General features: G+C 36.8%; 1 protein-coding gene and 2 long non-coding RNA genes across 15 annotated transcripts in view; 2 read left to right on the forward strand and 1 right to left on the reverse strand.

Annotated features, from left to right (window-relative positions):
* The first annotated feature begins 440 nt into the window (after nucleotides 1–440).
* LOC6577221 (dedicator of cytokinesis protein 9) overlaps nucleotides 441–20,565 on the forward strand; it is a 30,685-nt gene continuing 10,560 nt past the window's right edge. For 8 of the 13 annotated variants that reach the window (XR_001449452.3, XM_015165550.3, XM_015165553.3 and 5 more), the window contains exons 1-5: nucleotides 442–1,267; nucleotides 6,211–6,252; nucleotides 18,699–18,815; nucleotides 19,637–20,160; nucleotides 20,221–20,524. Coding sequence is in view for 12 of the 13 variants with exons in the window: in XM_015165550.3 (XP_015021036.1) it covers nucleotides 1,172–1,267; nucleotides 6,211–6,252; nucleotides 18,699–18,815; nucleotides 19,637–20,160; nucleotides 20,221–20,524 (1,083 nt within the window). In the remaining variant the exon portion in view is untranslated. Of the gene's footprint in view, nucleotides 1,268–6,210; nucleotides 6,253–18,698; nucleotides 18,816–19,636; nucleotides 20,161–20,220; nucleotides 20,525–20,565 lie in introns of all 13 variants that reach the window. The other 5 variants (XM_015165551.3, XM_015165557.3, XM_032729432.2 and 2 more) reach the window with 2 other exon arrangements.
* LOC122757253 lies at nucleotides 11,686–12,760 on the forward strand. The gene is made up of 2 exons (XR_006357216.1): nucleotides 11,686–12,295; nucleotides 12,361–12,760. It is a non-coding gene; the product is annotated as an uncharacterized LOC122757253 (long non-coding RNA).
* Nucleotides 12,739–13,519, reverse strand: LOC116803994. Its single transcript, XR_004364041.2, has 2 exons — nucleotides 13,256–13,519; nucleotides 12,739–13,195 (listed from the first exon to the last, which is right to left on the reverse strand). It is a non-coding gene; the product is annotated as an uncharacterized LOC116803994 (long non-coding RNA).

The following is a 20,565-nucleotide window of genomic DNA, read 5'->3' on the forward strand; positions in this document are numbered from 1 at the left end:
CCTGTGCGCAACTTTAAATATTATCGAAATAAATGGAAAAATAAAAAAAATAACTTTAATTTTTTAAATATAGCGGGTATGCAGTATGTAACCTGCTTACAGCACTGGTCATTTGTTAATAGTGCCATTTTGAGCTTTACATAACTGTTAATTAACAGTGCCATTTTGAGCCTAACATAATTGAATTGTTTGCAATTGCTCTTAAAGTGCGTTTAATCTTTAAAAACAGCGCACAATTAATTTGATGACCCATTCAGTTGTTACTTGAAAGTTGCTCCCACTTATTTTGAATGCGTTCTCAACAGCTGTTATCTATGGCGCCAAGCCGAACAGCTGTTCGATTGACTCCCGGCAGAGCTGCCAACCTCGCTTGCAGTGTTAGCAACATGTTGCCAGCACACAACATCGATATACATGATACGTATCGACTCGAGCCCGAATGGAATTATTCTTCTTCGAAATTCGTGCGGTGCGGTTGTGCGCGTCGGGTAAAAATACGAAATGAGCGTTTTACCAACTGCTTAAAACACCAAACACGCGCAGCGCTACAGACGATGCGAAAGGCGTTAAAAACAAAAGTGAACAGCAAAAAACACGGTCAACGAAATTTCAACAATACTCGCAAACCTATTTATCAGTGTTTTTTTGTTAAACAGCTGCAAAATAAAGTTCAACTGAGTAAAAAAATTCGTTTCGCTAAAAGCTAAAAAGGAAGAGAAAAAGAAAAAACAGTTGGATGCTGTGCTAAAAGCAACAAATACGTCAAAAATTTCGTGTGTGCTGCGCCCTAAAATTGTACAAGTGTGCGTGTGTGTGTATTTACGTGTGTGTGCGCGGTCCAGTTTTGTGTATAACAACAAAATCTAAGCTGTGTGTCCTTTAAAGGTGCCGCAAAGGTTGTGTATGTATTGTGTCGAAAAGCTTAGCTGCACAACGCAGGATAACGCATTAGTCATCAGCAGAGCCGCTGGCAGCGCATCCTGTGTCTGTCGACGCCGGCTCGCACAGAAACAAACCACGACCAATAAGTAACAACAAAAAAGCTTCAACACTAACAACAACAAAAACAACTTGTTCTCCATGCATCGTTTAACCCCTGCATGCGTCTAACAACAACAACAACACGAACAACAGTGACAATAAGAAGAACGCAGGCAAAAGGAAATCGAGAATGGAGCGTAAATTCACGCGCGGCTTGAATAAGCCGGGCATGGCGGCACAGCTGAGAGAGAGCGTCTCTCAGGTGGTGCGTGAGAGCGCCGTTTTGGTAAGTTGTTGTTTTTTACATTTTGTTTCCCGCTTCTTCTTCTCGTTGTCGTTGCTTGCTGTTATTGCATTGGCATTTGCATTTGTTTCCCTACTTGTTTTGTTTACTATTTTCTAGCTCTGCTGCTTTCATGCTGTGGGTGTGTCCCGTTGCATGTCAGCCTTTATTATTGTTGTTTGCAGTAAATCAAATAGCTGTAATTGAATTCTTTTTTCGTAAACATTTTTCGAACAGTTTTAAATTTTTATTCATTCCTTCACATTCCATGTTCGCGCTATCGCTCGTGCTGCAGTGTAAGTTTCAGCTGGTGCTGCCCAATTTTTAGCTGCAGGAATTTATTTCTAGAAAGGAGTGATAGAAAAAAGCTAAAATACCTGGAATTTACAAAATCTTTTCATCTAAAATGCTATTTGTAAGTCAGGTGTTAATATTAAGAGCATATGGAAATTGTAGTAAAATTATTTTATTTGCATAATTTTGTGTAAACAATTTAGCTAGAAAGTTTCCTCTCCTTCTGGAGCACAACTGTCACTATGCCATAGAAAGCTAGATTTTATATCGGCATTGTCAGCTCTAGATTTTTTTTGGCACATATCCAAATGTTTGACTTTTCCGTTGTCTAATCATATTTTTCTTTCTCTCTCTCTTTTTTCCGCCGCCTTTTGGCACATTTTAAATTTTACTTAATGACGTTTGTGAAATGCTTGCAAGCAAAATTCAAGTGAAATTTCAGGTTGCATAAGCAACAACAACTGTCAATGGACGTGGGCCCTACAGACAAGTTCTCCACTTTTCACAACTTGTTCTTGCCATAGCAAGTTTATTCAGTTGTTGTTTCTCCCTCGGTCTGTTACTCTCTCGTTTGCCGCTTCTCTCAGCATGCTTTGATAATAATAATCTTTAGCTGGCTAGCAGCCGTCAAGGTCGTGAAATTTGAAATAGCGCAGCTTCGACTTTTGTTTATATTTATGTTTGAAAAATAATTATCTGATAATGATATGTTTGCCTTAAACAGTGCAATGAAATGTGCCTACAGGAAAGTGTAGTTATGAAATGGCAGAAAATATACGTAAACATTTTATTTTATAATTAAATACTATTTTAAAATATTCTATCTACCCCAAATGACATACACATATGTATGTCTCTATCACTATGTAAATAAAAAACAAACTACATTCAGCCATTTGTTATTTAACAGCCTCTCCCCTAACAAAGTGTCTAATGCTCCTAAAATAAATAATAAATAATGTAAGCGAAATATTCAAGTACTCCACAGTCAGAACTCTGTGTCAAGCCCATTTGGTTGTTAATAAACAAATGAAATGTCGTAACTGTAAATGTGTCGGAGACTGAACCGATGACTACTCGTCTCTCACTACATTGACCCCAAAATGAGACAAAAACATAAAACAACAAAAATGCGCAGCGGGTGTCAACGTATTTAATTAATACGATTAAGAGCTAGAGTTTGGGTTGGGCAGCTGATAAGGTAATTAGCCAACTGATATGCGCACTAAGCCAAATGTTTTACTTTTATTATAAATATTACTTTATTTTGGCAAAATTAAATTTGGGCCAACAGCAAGCCGGACAAAGCTAAAGTGAAATTTGACAAGACAGAAAAAAAATGTAAACAATTTGCGGTCATTCGCTGTGCAAGAGCCGCAACAAGCTGAAAGATACGGTACCGTCAGCTCTATTTAAACACATATTTGGGCCATATAGCTGTTATTACATGTTTATATATACTATACACTGTTGACCAACGGCAAAGCAAGTATATTAGTTTATAAGGTTGACAGACAAAGAGAGAGGATGTATGTCAACATTATAAGATTATCTACGAGCATCAATTTGTGTTAAGATAAAGGCAATTTTGTATGCAAAGCGGTTTGAATGTGGAACTTAAATTGTGTTTAGAACAGTTTTTACTGTATAATATAAATATATAATATTAACTCAGCAGATGAGCAAGGGGATTGGCCAAGAGGTAAAAATATTACAAATTAAAATATGTATCGTCAAATTATAGATGAGGTGAATTAAACTGAACTGAACTTTTCGCACAGAGTATTGCGCAGTCATGCAGATTAGTTTGATTTGGTTTTCATTTGTTTTTTGTTTTCTTTAAGCTTGTATGGCCTGATTGAATGTCAATGGACAACTGTCGCTCCATACGATATGCGCGCTCTGATATCACTTACCGCCTTATTACGCACTAATTGAATTAGAGAGGAAGAGAGTGGGAGTAGGGGCAGAGGGTCTCGGTATGAGTGCCACCCACAACATGAACCACTCTCTAATTGGCATTGATGCGCATCTAATGTTGCCTCCGATAATATGATTTTGTGTGCTGCGGGCCAAGTAATGTAATTAGTGGAACAGTTTTGCGGCAGTCACACGTGGAGAATGCTGCACTCGATTCCTGAAGAAAGTCACGCCCCAAAACCAATCCATGCGCCACATACACGAGTATATGCATTTGATTATTCATAGGCTCGTGGAGCTAATGATATTTGAGCTCAATGGAATTTAGGGTGAACATTGCAAATTACTCAGAGTTAAAATAAATTGCTTAGTTTTAATGATTGAAAGAATGCAAATATTTGCATGGAGTGAATCACTATGGTATTCAACTATGTAACTTTGGCAATAAAATAGAAGCTGATCGGAAACTGTTATAGTGTATATAAAAACAAGGTTATAGTATTTAAATACCTTTGCTTAGAACGAAGAATATTAAATGTCATACTAAACCTAATATCTCTTCTTGACATACATACAGATGTATTCCGTAAACTCTTGACTTACAGTTGCAATAGATACCAGGGCCTATATCATATAAAACTTGCTGCCAAGTAAATAATACCCTCGCAGTGCATTTACTTCTCTATTGTACTTTCAAGTGATCTTTGCTTTTAGCTGCTTACAGTTGTTGTTTGCTCAACATATACAATTTCTCGGAAACCACTATAAAGAAAATCTTGCAAGCCGCCAAAACGTCTAAACTTTCCGCCGGTCTCAATTCAAGCGTTTAGAAACTACGATTCATATATGCCAGCTTGATAAAGCTTGGAATTTCTAGATTAGAAACATATATTTCAAATATAATATTTGTTATATTGTTATTTTTAATTCCTTTAAGCTCCATCAATTCCATGTTTGCCTTCATAAATCTCATAAAATTCTCAAAAAACTTCATTTATTGAACGTGTTACGTTTTGCCTTTATGTTTTATTTTTTGTTCTGCCCACCTTTTTGGGTATGACTTCATCTCTCATTTATGTTGAGCACATAAAACAAAAAAACATGCATTATAAACAGGGTTCCATAAAAGTACAATAGCTATATATTCATCCATCAGCTTGCCCAAGATTCAGTTGAGTGTGGCTCAAGTGCTAAACGAGTATTTGTTTAGTTGCGCAAATATATATAGAGGCATATATATGTATATGTATGCATTGTCTACCTTATATACAGAAATACGCAAATCAAATTAACATCTAGTACATATGCACATAATTCATTCGTAGAACTATTATTGGCGGCATTTGTTATGATACAATGTTAATTTATATTATATTTCGCTCTTCATTCAGAACACTAAAGTTTTTGTGTATATATATATATAGTTTTAGATATATGTATGTTATATAGCTGTATTTGCTTAAGTGCTTCCTCTATTTACTCGTACGCTCGTATTACCCATTCTATCTGATTGTGTTTTATTTTTGTCGAAAGTGACGCTTCACGTGTTGAGCGCTTGTGTCACGGCTCAACTGCTTGGGGAGGGTTACTGTTTCTGTCTCGCAATACCCTGTTATTGACTCGTTCAAGGCATGAATTATGTCTGTAAACTATTGAAAATTAATGCAATCTAAAAATGTTGAAGAAATTGTTATTTTGCAGAGATTTCTTTTATAGAAAATTCCATAAATTTTTTTTTACTAATTCACCACATTAATATAACATACATATATTTATTTCTAAACATAAAAAGTTGTAGCTAATTAAAGTGAAGATTAAAATCTTATATTTATTTTTTATTTTCCTTGATGCGAATTGAGTCAAATATTTTATATATATTTTTTATATTATATTTTAAAAGGCAATTAAACTCATTTGAATATCATTATAAATTGAGACGATAAAAAAAAGAACAAAAAAACACAAGACAAATATATAAATAATTGAACTAAAATTTTATAATAACGATTCACATGAATAGATTAAAGATTAAAAAATTTTACTTAATTTTTTTTTTTTTTTAATATTTTGGTTCACATAAACAAATATAGAATATACGTACTTTCCTCTTGATTATGTGCTGAATTATATACCAAAAGTGGCTGTAAAATTAAAGAATTTTTCGACTAAATCATAAAAATAAATTCAATCATATATTATGTTTATATTGAAATACAGCATACCAAACTATATCAATAGAGCATCTGCCAGTCCAGTACCCTATCGTATCCATGTTTGTTTGGTTTCCTCTCTATGTGTTATTGCTATAAAGGTGTATTCTGTGTTGTATTCTCTTTTTACTTTTTACATTTTGCTGTAGTTTTCGTGCTGTTCATTTGTTTGGCGAACGGAAGCATCGCCTCTGAACTTTTGACGTTTGCTTTTTTGTGAGTATGTAAATATATATATGTGTGTATGTGTGCGTGTGTTTGCGCTTTAATGAGCGCTACATATACCTGAATATGTTTACCTGCCTCATCATATGCAAACTATAAGTATTAACATCAGTTAATTATTGTATATATTTCCGAATTGTCTATATAAAGTTCTTTCTGTGTACACTCGCGACGCATCTCATATATAGTTAATGTTTACACACATATAAATATGCTATATATAATCAATGTGCAAGCATTTGAACTTAATAGCTTGTACTGATCCAAGCCAGTTGCTGCTTTTCTCTATCATTTTAGATACACTGCCCTGGAAGCTATCAGCGCAGTCTCTCCATTTTGGTAACGACAACAATTAACAAGCCCATTTAACCTACATTCAGCCATCTATAATCTGCACTCGATATATATAGACTGGCAACAACAAGCAAAGGTCTTATTGATTGCCTTCAGAACGCGACCTTCACTTGGGCTAACTAATAAAATGCTTTCTATGGCACGCTCATCAGACTGAGTTCCTGAATGATTAATGAATGCATGTCATGCATAATTTAAGTGTAATTTAATGTACTCCCCGATAATCTCGACTCATAATTTTCAAGCACTTTCCATGCACACATAAGTCATGCGATTATTTCTCCCAACTTTCCACAATTCAAGACATTAAAAACCGTCTTCACGATGATGTTGTACTCCTCTGTTAAAAACAGTAGATGCATCTTTATCTAAATTCAATTTGCCGCCCGCCTTTTAAGGTGGAAGTGATTGACAGACTGACAAACTGACGGACTGACAGTCGTGCTAATATTGACATTGAAAATGGTGTTTAGTGGAAAAACTCGAAGCTTGAAACTCGAAACTCAAATCCGAAACCTGTTCCTGCACTGAGAACGAATCAAGTTTTAAGCTTTTCCAATTCTATTTCTATTTTTATGAGAGTTGAGAAAAAAGTGAAAAAAAAAGAAAACAAAACTGCAGGTGCAATCAGTTTTATGCTTTATGAGTCTTGTTATGTCGCTGTTTATGTTGACTCACGGCCACTGAATGCTCCATTTAAGCCGCAAATTGTGGACCCCAGAGACACCCTCCCCGCACACATTTGATGCTTATAAAATAAACTATTAATAATACACGCTCCTACTGTTATTGTTGCGAAATTTACCGGAAATTTGGCACAATTGTCGGCACCGGCAAAGCAAAACGAAAAACAAACAAACTATAAAAATAATTTAATTAAATGTATCTAACTTTTAGTTTTGTGCGCAAAATGTGAAAAAAAAAACTTCTCACGCGAATGCTGAAGCCAATGAAAATGGTATGGGTATAGGGTATATTGGCTTCTTATATACATACATATACATGTTGTATGTATATAAATGAGAAATTACAAAATGTTCCTTATCTATCGGTAAATTTTACTGACTTTTGCTCATTTAAAATGAATAGATTAACATTGTATATTTACCTATATATACAGGTATTGCAATAGTCATGCACTCCCGATCCGGGCACTCGCTTGTCTTTGTTGTCTTGTTTAGATATTTGGGAATTTTCGTTTGTATTTTCGCACAAAGCGTAATATTCTACATCGGAAAAAAAGAAACATTCGTGTAGCATGACCTATAATAAAAAGATTTCTTGCGAATCCGAAGCGCTGCGAATTTTTTAAATTAATGGCAACTTAATTTATGATCACGCCTCAGATTTTGAGCAATGATAAATAATGCAGAGAACACAAATTGAAGTGGCAGATAAATAAACAGATTGTGGATTCCACAGCAAGTGAAGCAACGACAGCCACAGCAGCAGCAAAAATGAAAATGTGTGAAACCCATAAGTTTATCTAGGCTCTGTACGTCTGTAAGTCCGTAATGCTGTAAGAGAAACTAGGGAACGTACGACTAGGTGAAAGGTGCGAATTTTATCGCAGCCTAATAATCGCAGAGATTTACAATATTTATATAAAGAAGCCTCTTCGGATGAATATATAAACATTTTCAATGCTTTGTTCGCAAAAACGCCAATGGGTGAAAATATATTTCGAATATAATATATATACACTAAAGTATTATTTCTTGTTAATTGGTTGAGTAAATAAATATAGATTTCACTTTCAATTGAAATATATAATCATTGAAGCAAAACATATTCCCATTGTTCATTCCATTCTTTTTAACTAGAATTACTAATTACCTTGAATAGTTTCACGATTTTGTAAACTCAATTTAATTAGCTGTGCAATTTTGTATTTCTTCTTGATAAAAGTGCTAAAAACTTTAGCCTTGCATACCAAAGAATGTTTACAGAATTGTAATACATGTATCATCTGCGATTGGATATTTTTTAGCATTGAGGAAAAATCGGTCTGAACTGATCAAATCTTTATTTTCTTTGAGTAATAATACACTACTTATCTTTTAAAGATTTACTAAATTATAGCAATATGGACTACTACTATAATTTTTAAATATTTATTCGACAGCCGGTATATTTCCTTAGATATTTATTTAGGTTTTGCTGTAATTGGAATTTTTTAAACAAATTTATGCAGATTATGTCAATTCTTAAATAATATAAATCTTTACAGCGAATCTTTCTCTGCATGCATTAATATATTTATGTATAATGTCAAATTTAAACTTGGCTCAGCTCGTTTAATTGGGACAGTAGGGCCTTCGAGCCCTAGACACACACACAGACACAAACACTGAAAAGATTCTGTGATAAATCAGACAAGCAAAGGTCGCTGACATGTCGCATTGTGTCTCGTGTGTCTACAAACCCTTTTTTCTTGTTTTGTACCCGTTTACACAGAAAAACAAAGAATGCGAATGAAATCCACTGAAAGGCACGACAGATCCAAACTTTGGCACAGAGAGCGAGGGACAAAGCTTGTATTGTCAGCGCTCCATACGGAAGCGAGCTAGCTATATGCATATAATTTTTTTTTTTTTAATTTTTGTTGTTTAGTAACTATGTCAACCCGAGACTTGAGAGATAAAACAAACGATGTCTATTCTAATGTGGATACATTGCTAAATATTTGCCAGCTAAGTCTGCAGATAAATCTGCCGTGTAGACGAACTCAAGTAGAATTGTATAGATAGTGCTAAATGCTTGCTCACGCATTGCCAACGCATCGACTAAATACGCCCACCGTGGAGAAGTGAATGACATTTGCAAATATAATGGCATTTGTTAAGGGAATAGTCGTAAAAAATGATTGTTGAGCATCTGAGAATATCCATTTGCATTTTACGATTCCAGTCAAATTTGTATGCATTACCCAATGTGGGTATATTGATTTGGGCATTCGGTAAGTAATGTATAGAAGTGGATGTTTATGTTGTCAAACTTTTTCTGAACAACTGTCAGCTGTCAAATGAGTTTCTGTTTAGAAATATATACATCTTATCATGGTAAATTCTAGCCCAGATTAGTAATTACTCGCCCAGAAGCGTATATCAACTTCCACTTGACACAGCTAAACTTACTTTCTAGTTAATGATAGATGCACTCACAGAGGTCTGGCCATAGGAGCTGACTGCGTTGTTCGTTAGCTCAGAGTCTCTAAACAAGTTAAATGAGAAAAAGTTAAATTGATATTGAAGTAGCTGCTGTTTGAGAGGGGGCTGCAACTGGGTGGCAGTTGTGCAGCTTGTTTGTTTATTATGCAATAGAGTAGAGTGCAAAAGCAACAGCAACAACAACAACGACAACTGACGTCAACAAACAACAATAACAACATCGTCAACTGTCAACAGAGCACAAAAGTCGCAGACATTCGCAAATAACAAAAGCGCGAAAAGTGCCAGGAGAAAGGGTAGATAGATGATGAGTGCGCTGCATGGAGTGCGATGGCATCTAAATAGTTTTAGTAATGCCTGTTTTTTAGAGGCGTGGCAGTACGTGTGGGTGGCGAAATCGTTTGCATTGCGCATTTTTTCTATGAAAGTTCAATTGTCAATAATAAAGCAAAGAGATTGACGATAGTAACTGGTGAATATATGATGGTCAGTAGTGATTATTGATTACTGTTTGCTGATTATTGATTTCTCGTACACTCATTAGATGAACAAATATTGAAGTTTTAGTAGTTTAAACACTTGAATGCTTTTCTATTTTCTCTTTGATTCTACAAATCAATGAATGATTCTCTATATATCAATGATTCTACAAATATAATGATAAATAGAGAACATTCCGGACACTTGTTGACTTATGCTCAAGTATCAGTAAGCTATACAAAATTGTTTATATAAAGGGATAACAAGTTAAATTAAATACCTAAATATGTATTACATTATACCTGTATATGAGCTGTGCACGGCATTAATATTTATCTAGAACTCAAGTCTCCAGTTAACTTAAGTAATGCTTGAAGGCCTTCCCAACTGCATTAAGATGTGTGTCACCTGCTAGCCTAACCCTTCAAGGTCAAACGATACACTTAACTTCACTTGCCACTTGCCACTTCCCACCTCGGCCGCATTGGCTACTTTAGTTCAACAAATTCATTTTGCCCTCTGGCAGTTGCTCAACAGCTTTTGCTGACCGACCGGCGCAAGCAACAACAGCAACAGCAACAACAATATAGACCACAAATCAAGCGCTTGGGCTGAGGAAGGCGTGAGCGGGCTTGTGGGGCGGTGGGGCTCAGCCTTGAGGACAACTTCAAAGCAAACGCATGAAAAAGCAAGTGCAGTGCAAAGTAGAAAGAGCTCAAAATGTATAAAAAAGTTCCCACGCGACAAGAGTGCAAAAGCTAATCGTATAAAAAAAACAACAGTTTTTCAATTCTTGGACATGTGAAGCAGCGAAAAAAAAGAAATAACAAAATAAACTAGTATCAACGATTTTTATACCCTGAACCCATTTTCAATGGGAAATCAGGGTATAATGGTTTTGTTGAAATGTATGTAACAGGGAGAAGGAGGCGTGGCAGACCCCACAAAGTATATATATTCTTGATCAGGGTGACGAGCTGAGTTGATTTGGCCCTGTCCGTCTGTCTGTCCGTCTGTCCGTCTGTCCGTCTGTCCGTATGTATGAACGCGTCGATTTCAGAAGATATAAGAGCTAGAGACTTCAAATTTTTTTTAAAATGTCCGTAATTACAGCGCGCATATCAAGTTTATCATTAAAAATCGATAACTCATCTCGATCTTTTTTATCGATAAAAAACCTTATCGAAACCCAGTTATAAAATTATATCTTCTACACCTTTATTGCTAGAGACTCCAAATTTTTAATGTATGCCTATATGCAATTTATACAATTTCGGTTTTTGTTAAAATTTACCCCCCACCTCTAAATTCTCCCCCCTCACCCTCACTTTTGTAAAAAGCGTATTTCAAATACTAGAGACTTGTGCTTTGGCAATTACATGCATATTCATGTTATAATCATAATCTAAAAATTTCATGAAGATCGTACGTCCATAAAAAAAAGTTATTAAACAATTAAGTTCTCATAGTAAGCGCACACTGCAGCCCATGCGTGTTTATGCGTGGTTGCTTGTGTGTGTATGTGTTTGTGTATGTGTGTGTGTATGTGTGTGTATGGGTTTGTGTATGTATGCGTGTAAGTGTGTATGTGTGTCTGTATGCGTGTGTGTGTATGTATGCCTGTGTTTGCGTACGTGTGTGTGTGTGTGCGTGTTTCTTGTGTAAGCTGAAAGTCGCGAAAAAGTATTGAAATATCTATTGCTCCAAGGGTTCAGGGGATCTCGTAGTCGAGCAGTCTCGACTAGAGCTTTCTTACTTGTTTTTTTTTTTTTTGTTGAAAAGAGTCAACTTGAAAATACCCTGTGTCCAAAGCCAAGTTGGACAAACGGAAGTGGGTGACTTTGATTTATGATACTAATTCAACTTAAATTTAAAAATTATTCTTTTTTTATATTTTATGCCCTATCAAATGCAACTCGACCGATACAGCTCTTCCCACATTCTCAAGAGTATATAATAATTAAAGCCGATTCGAAGCACTAGAAATCAAAACGATAGAAAGCAAAAGAAAAGCAAACACAAACTTTTGTAAAAAAAAAAAAATAAGCAAAATGAAAAACAAAACATTTTTGGAGTAAAAAGCACATTAGACGAACGTAGTTGAAAGAATATTGCGACGTCTTCAATCTAAACTCGTAATTGCCCCGTCTACAATTTAATGAACGTTGTGCTATGGCGTCTGCTTGGGAAAGTTGACAGTTTCAGTGCAATTGCTGTTTCCACTGGAAAATTGGGTGTGCATGTGTGCATGTGTGTGTTTTACACACACAGGCATGTCTATATATCATGTGGATGTCTACTTTCTAAATAGTACTTAGCACTTTCAATTGTACATAGAGCATAGCCATAAATAGCTGTAAAACAACAGACGAGAACCTGTCAGCGCCTGCCGGCCAACTAATTATGGCCAAGAGACCAATCTTAGTTCGTTTTCTATCTGCAGCGACTGTGTAATAGGCGCTAATCAAGCAGCTGGCCAAAAAGTAAATGTCTGCCATTAATTGCTCAATTGTCACAGCAGCCGAGCTGTCTTTGGCTGGCGAGTTGAATAAACCTCTTGAGCTACAGCTTGAACTTTGGCAACTGCTTCAGCGAGACGATGCCACACCCACCATAAGCCAGCACTGAAGTTGCCATTTAGGTGGCCAGAAAAACAAGTTTCAAGAACGCAAAAGCCAATTAGGATGCCTTAATGCTGATCTTTCGTTCGCTGCATTGAGCAATCAAATTATAAATATCAAGTCGAGTGATAGAGGAAGGCCGAAAAGTTTCGTTACAAATATTTTTTGACAACTTGAAATTGTTGAATGCACTTAATAAATTTTACATTTAAATATAGCTCATGCAAATGAGAGTGGTATTTGTATTTGTCTATTAATATGTCCAATTAAATAACCTAGTGCCATCTTAATAATATGTAGATTGCATAATCGAATGAAAGTCTTGCGGCACTTTTTCCCACTTGAGTGTTGCGTCAGGTGATGCGATTAGCAGTGCAGCATAATATGTGAGTTATAATGCCATGGCTATTGGCATTATACGAAATGATTTAAATGAGCCGCTGCATTTGCTTGCCCGCCATCCAACCAATCGCATTGTGCGCAAATGAACAAAAAGCCATCTAATGAATGCCTCGAATTTGTCGAGCGTGTTTGAGGCTTGAATTGTGCGGCTAATGATAAACTTCCTCATTTGTGGAATCGCGCATGTAAATTCGCTCACAAATCATCAGGCAATTTGTATTGAGGCTTAAGATTTAGGGCCAGCCGTTTTCCAAACTGGGTGAAATTTGTTTTTATTTTCTTCTTTTTTTTATTTTTGCGCCAAGCTCTACATACAATAGCTCTCTTCAGTTCCACATCAAATCAATAGAATTGTCGGGCAGCTTAGAAAGTTCAATATTGTCAATGCGTTTGTTTTGTCAGAGTTATGCGAGAGATTCTCAAAAGCTCAAGTGGAATGAGGCGGTTTCATTTGGTGATATTCAAAGGTTTGTTTGTATTTATTTCTGACTGACTTTAAAATATATGAAGATTGAGATTGAACTCTTTTACACCTTACAAAATATTAACATTTCTGTTTTTCGGCCTTCATTACAAACAATAAATATATTTTCAGAATAAAACTAACTAAAAATATTTTTAAAAATTATTATTTAAGCTAGCATTATTAAATCTTAAGGATTTGTATTAATGCACTGAATCAAATTAACTTCTAAATCAAATTACTATACAGTATATATAGAGTAATCTGATTCTAGCATGATAGAACTCCCATCTGTAATTACAGTTTTCACATGCTTTACATTTGCTCGAATTCCAGCTCAATATTCGCTGACTAGACGTCACAAATTGAATTAACGCCAATGTTCAAGTCCAGTTAACGTGTTCGTGTATAAACAATTTTTTTGACGGGTTCGTTGCACCCAAGCCTACCCTGATGATGACCAAAACCGAAACTGTCGCGCCTTTTGCGGCCTTTTCCGCTGCGTCACTTGGGAAACCGGGCGCAGTGACAGACGCAGCTCAAAAATGAAATTTTATAATAAATAAAAAAGTCTCGGAGTATCCACGCAAACAAACATAAGCATAACCCAGTGCATTGTATGATGACATTGCAATGCAAAGTATTTCTTTTTATCAGCGAAATTCATGCAAATTCTCAGCTCAGTCTGGTGGCCCTTCTCCCTCTTTTTTATTATTTATGTAAATAACTGTATGTATTTGTAATATGAAACGGCTAAAAATAGAAGTGAGGACAAGGCGTGTGCCTCTAGGGTCGACAGTCCATCCAGCGGATGTGGCGGACATACTTAGATAAAAAATATATATGCGAACTGTTTGTCTAAACTAAGAGTATGTAGTATAGGACGGATAACTATTAAAAGTCCCTCAAGTTATAGTGTTTATATTCAATGTTTTCATACTTGAATTGTGCAAAAACAAACTTTATGTATTACATTATATTTATTATCAGCTTACAGAGCTGAATCATGTTTTGAGCTTTGTTGATAAAGCTGGCACAATATGGTTATATCAATTCCAGCAATTCCAATGGCCTTCAAAATTCTTTAAATTGCAATTCATATAACTTGACGCAAAAATTAGAATATATATATATTTTTTTTTTTTCAGAACAAAAATTGAAGCTGTTGTGAATATGCAAATAAGTTCTCAAGAAATGACAATAAAATCATTTAAATGTAACAAATATTTATTGAATTGAATATAGGTCAAGTGCTTAATGCAAAGTAGATAATTATAAAACTGAAGCAAAACACCAATTTAGCATTTTAAATTGGGATTTATTTTTAAATACGTTTAGAAAATGAAAAGTAAAGTAAAATTGTTATTTATATACATATGGATTTTCTTCATTACATTTTAGTTTTCATGATGGTAGCGCTAAAAATTATAGTATACTAATTATATAAACAAAAAATATATATTTACTATAAGAGATATATAAATTCTAACATATATATATGTATATATAAATATTTGACATGTACATTTGCTTTATTTTATTCTATATATCAAATGTTTTTTGTTCATTCGCCCATAGTATATATCTATAATATACATGCAGATATATCTCTCTTACATGCATATGAATATATGTATACATTTTACTTTCAGAAAGTTCCATTAAAACCATAAAAAATCTCTTGAAAATGGCAAAACACTTTTATTCCATAGTGGATCACTTAAGCCCATTATAATTTTTTTTTTTTTTTTTTTTGTTATAAAAACAGTTTTTTTTGTTTTAGATATAGTTTATAGTGGCACATGCTCTTAAATATTGCGTTATATGCGAACTGGTGTATTTATCAAAGAACATTTGATTTGTTTTGAGTGTGGGTCAAAAGTTCGCCCCACGCAGCAAAACTAAAATTAGTCAAAACTTTTCCATAGGCCCATAATGCAAATCAGTTTTGAAGCGATGCCTAAAGGCAGACCACTTCAATGGTTTCCAATTCACTTCAAAGCGAAACAAAAACAACAAAAAATGCAATTTTCCCCCGACTATTTGTGCCGCTCTATTGTATCGCTCATTTAAGCGGCTCAAGATCTTTTTATATGAAAAGGCGGCTGCATTGTTGCAATTTAAATTGATTGGCGATTGGTGGGCTAAAAGGGGGGAAAGCGACCCAGCCATAGGGGAGTGATTGCTCTGCTTTGGCGACATTGTGGGGCTGCACTCATAGACATTGACATGGCCTGGGCTCCGCAGGCCTGAGCTGGTCTGGCTGGCAAGGCGATGTCTACATGCTGCTACTGCCATATCGAAATCAACGAACGCCCCTCTCGGCTCGGTCATTGCCATTACCATAGCCGTAGCCATCGAACATTAACCATAACCAGCGACAAGTAGCCGCATGCCACTTGGCTGCACCACTGCACCACTGCAATCGCATGGCCAGGCATAGAAATCATCACGTTTCGTGGTGGCGCCTCCAACCCAATCCAGCGTCTGATGATAGCGTTTGCTGTCTGATGACGATGATCAAGATGCAGCTGATGCCGGTGATGATGATGATGATGATGCTCAGGTTTCACGCCTTGCCAGGCAGCTGGACCAATGGCTGTTGCTCTTGTGGTTAGCCGCTGCGGTTTCGTTCCCTATCAGCTTTTATTTCTTTTTTTATAACAAATTTGCGTGTAAGACTGTGTATTCAGATCCAGCGAAAGATTGCGCCCATATTGACTGATATGAACAAGTTTGCTGGCATGTTAAATGTTGGATGTTGGCATTTCAGTAACGCCCATGGCATTTTTCCATGCTCCGCTTGAAGGTCTCCGACGTATGCGTAACTAGCTCTAAAAAACACGTTGCCAACCTGTTAAATGCTAATGATGAAGCTCGGTAAAAAAAAAAACTTTGAGAACTATTTTCTTATAGCCAATTGATGAAGGAAGAGAGCAACTAAGTATGTTGTATGTCGAGGGAAGTTTGTTTTCATTAAAGATGATTCTGTTGCATTTTCAACATTATTTTTTGGTGGCATTACGAGAGTTATGGCATGGGCACAGCAAGGAATTGATGCATTATTGTTTTTTTTGCTGCTTGGAGAACCTAAAATGGAGCAGAGTAGCTTGAAGTTGAAAAAATTACAAAATGAATGAAATGAATATATTTGAAATACAAATATTAATTCTTGGGTAAACTTAATTAAAGTTATTTAATTCATTAAATCGATAATTTTTTTCAAAAATAGCATTTCAAAATGATGAATCTAATGATATGCCTAATATTCCCAAGACTTTCTTTTATTTGCTTAACAAAATGATGTATACTCAGTCAAATCATAATTTACCTAATATTCTCTAGATTATCTAGCTTATCTACTTAGTATGCTAGCCCATACCCACTGTTCCCTTGATACATTCCATGCCTACCCAATTGCGTCTTTTTACTGGGTATATACCATATAAAGCCGTTATATGCTGTAGTTTGGCTGCCCAATTGATTTGGTAATTGCTTTGCGTAATGCCCGATGCACTTGTCGTCGCTCCCGGCTCAGACTTTTTGAGTGGGGGTTATAATTGCGCAAGTGACGACGTGGAGGCAGGCAATTTGCATGTATGTGCGTGAGTGAAAATCAAAAGATAGGGGGGCGTGAAAGAGAGTAAGAGAGAGAGGGAGAGGGAGAGCACGACTTGGGCCTATAAAATGAAATGCTTTTCACATGTGACAGGCAATCACCGCGAACAGGCGACAAGTGCATTGACATTTAGCTCCTCACATGAACGCCTCAGGGTAGAGGCTACAGGCTGCAGTGGCTATAAGAAACGAGCTATGGACGTGACTTTATGGGAAGCGTATAGCTGGCAGAGTTGCTCAAATGGAAATCGAGATCCAAATCGAAAATTTACCTTTACTTTTTTTTGACATATGCAAATTCTTAAGATTTATGCTAACTTTTTCTTAAGCTGTTTTATGGCTTCTGTTTATCTTCCCTTTCGTTCGCTCTTTGCATTAATTATATAAATTTATTTTCAAGATTTCACTGAATTTTCGATTATGTCTTTTTTTGGCAACCGCTGCAGAAATATATAATCTTATGAATAACACAAAATGATATACAAATTCTGCTATTTTCGTAACATTTGTATGATTTAACAATTTAATTCAGGTTCACTTATGGCAAATTTGTATTAATTATTCATCTTAAGGATATTATAATTGGGCTATAAATGACTAAATTCATCAAATTGTTAATTGACTTTTCATTATGTTTGTGAAGGTGTGAATGTATTAAAATATTGTAGACGTCAATGGAATCGCGGATCATAATTTATGTTGGTCTTTAAAGACTTTACTCAAATCTCTTTCACTCTCTACGAGTCTCGCACAGAATGATTTTATGAGTTACTTTACTTTCTCTGGTTTTAGCAAACGCTTTGCTGACCTCAGACAATCGTTATTAGCTAATGCTTTTATATACCTACAAATACCTATATTTGACCTGTTTAACTGGCCGACACCTTTGCTTGTCACATTTTTTTTTTTCTGAAGGCATCACACGATGCTCCCATTTCGCCATTAACTGAAGCCAGAGCCAAGCCCAGGCTGGGGATTCGCGTCAAGCTGTAAGCGACACCGGAAATGACACTTTAACCTTTTCGAGCTGGCGTCATGTCACAAAGGGTTGGGCCGCTCAATATCACCTGCTACCCACTTGTCAGACTGAATTTGCCGGCGCACCTCCATAGTGTCATCGTGGCCAATTCTGAAACTCGAATGCGCAAAATGAGATCTCTCAAATTGGCTGCGGGCCGTTGCAAAATGTCGAATGTCGAATGCCGATTGCCGAATATCTAAACAAAATCGATTTGTTTATGCCAATGGCTCGGCCCACGCCAACGTGTAGATGGCATGGAACATATCATTACAAGCTGCAGCCGTAGCCGCAGCAGCAACCTCTGCCAGACACAACAACAAAATATCAAAATCAAACAGAGACGTCGACATCCGCTATGTAATGCGGTCAAGGTCCGAGCAGTTCGTGGGGCGGCATCGGGTGGCTATAGGCAAATGGCCATAAATTTATTGCGTGCTTAAATTCAATAAATTCTTTCGGGCGCGAGTTGCATGAATTCGAAAATGGGAGTCAGCATAGCCCTAAGTATTTAGTTATTGGGGGAGCAATACGTATTTATAGATGCGCTGTGCTTTTACAAGTGGCACACATAAATTAGCAAGAAAACAAGAATCTAACCAAAATATCATCTCTCTATCACCCTCTCTATATCTCTCTCACTCTCTATCTCATTGCAGAACAAACCGCTCGTCGTGGAGCCAATCGACTTTGAAGCCTTTATAGCCAAAAATAAAACACTCATACAAAACGATCCGCAGCGCGAGCTGCTTATCTATCCAGCGGACGATGTCTCGGTGAGTTGCGTGGCAAAAGCCTAAAAGCCTGAACGAATAATTTATTCATTTCACTGGGTATGCACAAAACTTTTACTTTCGGATCGGCCCGGAATGAAATGCGGCGTCATAAATCAATGATGCGTACGTTTGAGATGTACATTAGCGATAAATATGCATCTAGTGCTTAGTTGGAGCTAAACGAAAAGCTGGATCTAAGGATTAGTTTATTCAGAAAGGAGATCCCAATTGAGATATTTGAATAACTTTACTTGAAATTAACTAATAATTCCAGTAAGAAACAAACATGTGTGGATACTGATAGTCTGAATAGATTTAGCATATATAAATATAAACTCAATGGTGAATCAGGATATAAATTTTTGGTTGCCAGACCTGAGTAAAGTATATATATTCTTAGTCACATCTATGAACGAAGCTGTCCTTATAGCCAAGTCAGTCTGTCCGATTTGTATAACCAAAATGCTAGAGATTTGAAATTTTAAATGTACCCTCGTGTATACAACACGCTTTAGAAGCTTTTTATTACTAGTTAAAAACTCCGGTCAATTTCATAATATCAATAAAAATCGAGCAATTTATTTCGCTTTTTAAACGAGATTCTCCAGATCTACTAATGAAGAAGAGTAATATATTGTAATATATTGTAATTCCACCTCTTCGCGTGTCCAGAGTATCTTCTAGTCGCGCAACCTCTTAGTTGTTTAATATTAGATTAACTGTTATAACTTCTGATAGTCAATAGTAAATTGAAATATATTTTTAGCCTTCACAAAGTTTCCTCATTACTAAAACATAATTGCTCTCCCCATGTATTCCAGGAAATTGTCATGCCGCGCAAGCAGCGCACCACTGCCAAATCTGTCGCAGATCGATTTGTGCCAGCCAATGAGGCTATTGTTACGCCACTGCATGGGCCAATTGTGCTGGGCAGCAACGGGCACGGCCAGGTGAGCCGGCAGGGCAGCCTGCAGTCAAATGGCAGCCTTCACAATGGCCACAGCAGCACAGGCAGCCTTTCGAATGGCAATGGGCAATTGTCGCGCAAGAGTTCGCAGTGCTCGAATGGGTCGGTGGTCAGTCGAAAGACCTCGCAGGAGTCATCCTATGACTCGGCCTTGTCCTCCAACACATTGCGCTCGAATTTGGCACAGCCCGAGGAGGTGGATGAGTATGCGGACGAGGAGCCAGCGGCCAGCGAGGATATGACAGATTCAACTGCTCTGGGCACGCGTGCCGAGTGCACGCGCTTCACTCGCCAGGCGCTCTACACGTACCGTGCCAAGAATCATCTCATCCACTACAAGTACAGTGCATATGGCGGTAACTGTAACGATCTGCCCAGGTAAGCGTGTGGGTATTCCAGCCAAGCATCTTTACTGATATTTGATGTCCCTACTGATAGCACCTCACCTGCCGAGGAGCTGCTGGAGGAGGTATACGAAATCGATGCTGACCAGGACCGCATCGATGAGCAGATGACTCGCTCCCAGGCAGACAGCATTACCAAACAAGGTTTCCTATTGAAGGGGCCCGACTCGGCCGCGGATCGCATGTTTGCCAACATCGGCAATAAGTCGTTCAAACGCCGCTATTGTTATCTGCGCCAGGAGATCGATGGCACCTACATACTCGAGCTGCACAAAGATGAGAAGCAGTGCGAGGCCAAGGCCACCATTGTCATGGACTTTTGCACGGAAGTGGTGCAGGTGAGTCAGAAAATGTTATCTCCAATCTAACCTATTCTAAA

The sequence above is a fragment of the Drosophila mojavensis genome, unplaced genomic scaffold, assembly GCF_018153725.1.
Source record: "Drosophila mojavensis isolate 15081-1352.22 unplaced genomic scaffold, ASM1815372v1 contig_36, whole genome shotgun sequence".
NCBI lineage: Eukaryota > Metazoa > Arthropoda > Insecta > Diptera > Drosophilidae > Drosophila > Drosophila mojavensis.